Source organism: Solanum tuberosum, unplaced genomic scaffold, assembly GCF_000226075.1.
Source record: "Solanum tuberosum cultivar DM 1-3 516 R44 unplaced genomic scaffold, SolTub_3.0 scf00233, whole genome shotgun sequence".
Taxonomy (NCBI): domain Eukaryota; kingdom Viridiplantae; phylum Streptophyta; class Magnoliopsida; order Solanales; family Solanaceae; genus Solanum; species Solanum tuberosum.
In genome coordinates, this window is record NW_006239170.1 from 841542 (window position 1) to 845924 (window position 4383).

The following is a 4383-nucleotide window of genomic DNA, read 5'->3' on the forward strand; positions in this document are numbered from 1 at the left end:
AAATTTTGGGTGGAATCAGGCTGCCTGTCAGCGATTTTAAACAAAAATTGTTTTTTCATAAAACTTTAAAAAAATAATTAAGAAAAGATTTAAAAGAAAAAAATTTTTTTTTTAAGGAAAACGCTGCCAAGGCAGCGATTTTCCAAAAAAAGTGCCAAATTTTCTTTCTAGGAAAACGCTGCCATAGCAGCGATATTTAACGGCGGAAAAAAATTGGACATAAATCGCTGCTAGGGCAGCGATTTTTACTTTTTATTTTTAACAGAGCCAAACGGCGTTAATATGTGTCAGAGGGAAATCGCTCCCGGTGGAGCGATTTCGCCCTTTTGGTTTAAAAAAATATGATGTACCCTTTTGGAATTTTTGGCAATTTTTTTTGCCCTTTTGGCTCCCAACTCGTAGAAATGGATACGGCTAATATAAAGGACCGGCGGCTTCAAATTATAAAGTGGAATATCTAGTTGCAATTAGATTTTAAAAATGTATCTAACTCGCATTAGACAAGTTTTGGAATATGAGCTTGACTGATAAAATATGTAGGAGAATTTTGAAAACGATACACTTCATTTGAAAGATCACCTGCTCAATCAAATTGATCACGATCACCTTGCGAGTGTATTTTAAACGATTTTGAATGGTTTTTTATTCTTTTAAAATTAGACTGGTCCATAATTCACATACAAATTTCACACTGACCTAATCTCTTTGACGATATGCATATCTTACAACCATACATATAAGCAATTGAATTTTTTGGCTTCTACAATTGTCCATTATTGACCTACTATTTATTTTGTCCACATATTTTTTTGAAAAGAAAAAAAATACATAGATTTGCTTGCTATAAGTACTCCCCAAGTGTAAGACAAAACATACATCCTCCAAGAAGATCAGAAAATAAAAGCAAACAATCAAGCATGGGTAGTAACAAAGTTGGTGTCCTCACTCTCCTCCTCCTATGTGGTATGACTAATTTTACATAACATTCATCTTCTTTTTTTCTCTCAATAAAATAGTTACTACTTCATAAATTTTTGCCATTAATTTATTAGAATTTAAAAGGTCAAAAACACATGAAGTATGCGAGTTTTTCATTATGAGGCGTTCACTTTTCCTACCTAAATTATTATCAACTATGTTTATCAAGACACATCAACCATCAGTTATTCACTTTTCATACCTAAAATACCATCATTGTTCAGATAGCTAGGAAAAGGGAATAACTTATAGTTGAAGTGTGATATAATAAATAGTTAATGATAGTTTAAGTAGGAAAAGTAAACCCTGATGATTCATTTAAGGAAACTCACAAAAAAAGTGATACTTCAGATGTGTTTTTTTTTTATCATTATCTCATCATATCATGTACTATTTATGTACATTTTAAATAGATTTTTTTTTTTTGTGTTTGGAACAGTTTTTCTAGTGGGAAGCAATTATGTGGAAGCTCAGATCTGTCCTCAATTTTGTGAGCCAAATGTGGATTACATGACTTGTTCCTCTTCAGGAAGCACAATACTTCGTCCAACATGCATCAACTGTTGCCAAGCAAGAGGAAGGGGATGCCAACTTTTCCGTAGAGATGGCTCTGCAATATGTAACTAATAAATCACCTTTGAGATTTATCAAAGGGGATATATTAATAGTTTCTAATAAATTATGATCATATATATGTGTCATGTTTAAAATAAATTCTGAGCTTATATTTTACTCAGATGACCAATATTATATATAAGTAATAGATTTTTAGTGTTTGTCTAAACATTTGTTTTTAAAGTTGTTTAGTATGGTATCAAAGTCAGATTAATTCTAATTTATGATTTTTCAAATATTAAATTGTTCATGCTCTAGGTTTCTAGTTTCAGACGTGAGCCGCCGGATGTTGAGTCCCACATCAATATGAGGAGAATTTAGACTATTTGTATGATCTTCACAACTCCCCCTTCCCTCCGAACTTTTGAAGTTGAATTAGGTCAAGATTCCTCTCTATTAACTAGGGCTGTTCAAAATCGAAAACAAAATCGATAATAACCTGAATCGAAAAAAATTTATTGGTTTATCAGTAGTGGGTTATTGATTTAGCAGTTCAAATAACGGTTTTGATTTTTTTTTGTTATCGGGTTACCAGTTCTTAACGGTTTGAGGTTTTTTCTTAATGGGTTAACCGATAACCCGATAGTAAATTAAATAATTATATTTATATCATTTTGTATATAAAGTCTTTGACTTAGAGTTTAGTTTCCTACTTTTATTTCTGGCTATCTCAAAATCTTGGTTATTCTACAATATAAAAGTGTTGCTTTTGAGCAAGATGCAAACTTGTGAACTCATGTACATTATTCATTCGGTTTGTCACCTTGTTTCTAAGTGATTTTCATTAATTTATTTTTGTGTCAAATCTTAACGATTAAACCGATAACGATCAATGTAAAAGTGTACTTTTTTTTCATTCAATACAAAATTATCACTAAAAAGAATTTTCAAAAAATCGACCTTTGGAGATTGGCATTTTTTTTCCCCATAAAAATGAAATAAATTGACCCAAGGTCGGTTTTTAAATTATACAATTAAAAAATGCATCATGGGAATGGAAATGCTCATATTTACTATGGAAGAATACTTTTTTTTTTGTCACTAGATAATTGGTGCTTGTTGGTTTTAGACAACAATATTCTTTTAAGTACTCTTCAAATTTATTTTTTCCGAAGATCAGTAAAGTAATTGCATTTTGCAGATTTTTGGTGCCATAAAATCCGACCTTAAATAAATCTGTTATTTTTTCTCCGACCTTTTTTAGGTCTGCCTATGGATGGCAATTTCAGCCTATATAAATAAAATGAGCCCATTTAATTCATATTAAATTAAATTTTATATTTTCTTAAATGAATAAATATGGATTTTGATCTATTTAAACTCATACCAATATGAATAAAATAAGTAAGCATGAGAATCCATCTAGACCCATATATCACCCACTTATAATAAAAATTTCTAATTGCACTATCTGTTTTTGAAAATAAGAAATAAAAATTTAGGGGTGGGAGTGGTAGGGTGAGTGAGGAACAATTTTTTTTTAAAAAAAAATTGTTTTAATTTTCTTTTATAATTTTTTTTTGGGTGTGGGTTGGGGGGTGTCCCAAGGGGTGGGTGTGTGGGGGTAGGGTGGGAAATTTTTATTTTTAAAAAAATTAATAGTGATTTTTTTTGAATTTTTGTTTGGGGTGGGGTAGTGTGGGTGAGGGGTGAATTTTATTTTGTTTTTAATTTTTTAATTATTTTTTTTATAAAAAATTTTTGGGTGTGGGTGGGGTGCGTCACAGAGGTGGGGTGGGGGGTAGGGTGGGCAATATTTTCTTTTTTTTAGAAGATTAAATGGATTATAATTGTTGGTGTAATATACCACAAATATAATAAATTACAGTTGAAAATAAAAATGACAAAAAATGAATAACAAATTTTAGGCTGAGGCGCGGATATCTCGCTCTCTTTAAGGAGATTCAAGCCCACTGCAGCATAATATACACCGATCCAGCAGTATGTCTCTTGACTTGTCCCCTCTAGGATACAACAGTCCAATAACGTCGTACAACTCAAGCAACTCCAGATTAGTTGAAGAGTCCAAAGTTTCACATAAAAAAAAAACACTTTCCTTCAACATATAAATATTCTCTTTTGTATAGTGAATATAGTTGAAGATGTTGTTTCCCATTATACACGCAAGTGTACGTGGTCGCTCAAGTAATATAGATTCTTTAAAGAAACGAGTTCTTGTTCCTAAGGGACTTATGATCGATTTATATTTAAAACTCAATTCTACAAATAAAATTGAAAGTAACTTTTTCAAGAGTTGATGATGGTTGTTTACTACTACTACGAATTATGCAATAACTAAAAGTAACTAATTGTGAACGACTTTAAGATGATGTTTCAAGCAAGTAAAAGACAATTCCAGGGCTGCAGCATGCAATGAATCTCATGTATCATATTATCGACTTAGAACTAATTTTAGTTGTCAAGTTATTGGTTTACAGGGTTAATTGTATGAGTCAGATTTCAAACATCTAGTCGCCTACTCTAGTTAGTTATCTAACTACATCGTTGAGCGGGGATAAACAGACTAACTGACGAGCATTTATATTTCATCATGTTTCGTAACAAAGAGAGTTGTTCGTCCGGGCGTCACTCCTGCACACAAATCACCTCAACTTAATGGGTCGATCAAGCTTTTTATATTCTCTAGTCTATCTAACCTCTCCTCTCTCGATTTTAAGATTAGACAATACATTTATCTCTAGATGGCCAGTCAAGAAATACTAGAATAAGAATATAAAAGTAACATATAATGACAACCAAGAATTAATTCAACAAGCGTTTAAATAATCA

General features: G+C 31.5%; 1 protein-coding gene across 1 annotated transcript; it reads left to right on the forward strand.

Moving 5' to 3' along the window:
- The first annotated feature begins 851 nt into the window (after window positions 1–851).
- On the forward strand, window positions 852–1762 carry LOC102583996 (proteinase inhibitor PSI-1.2). Its single transcript, XM_006357471.2, has 2 exons — window positions 852–963; window positions 1418–1762. Exons 1-2 carry the CDS (start codon window positions 918–920, stop codon window positions 1603–1605), a joined length of 234 nt encoding a protein of 77 aa, XP_006357533.1. The 5' UTR covers window positions 852–917; the 3' UTR covers window positions 1606–1762.
- Window positions 1763–4383: the final 2621 nt, after the last annotated feature.

What these genes read in the sequence shown, in the direction of transcription:
- LOC102583996 (XM_006357471.2), top strand. Translation starts at nt 918, where the DNA reads ATGGGTAGTAACAAAGTTGGTGTCCTCACTCTCCTCCTCCTATGTG. An exon ending in CACTCTCCTCCTCCTATGTG is followed by an intron (nt 964 to 1,417) that starts GTATGACTAATT and finishes TGTTTGGAACAG; the next exon opens with TTTTTCTAGTGGGAAGCAAT.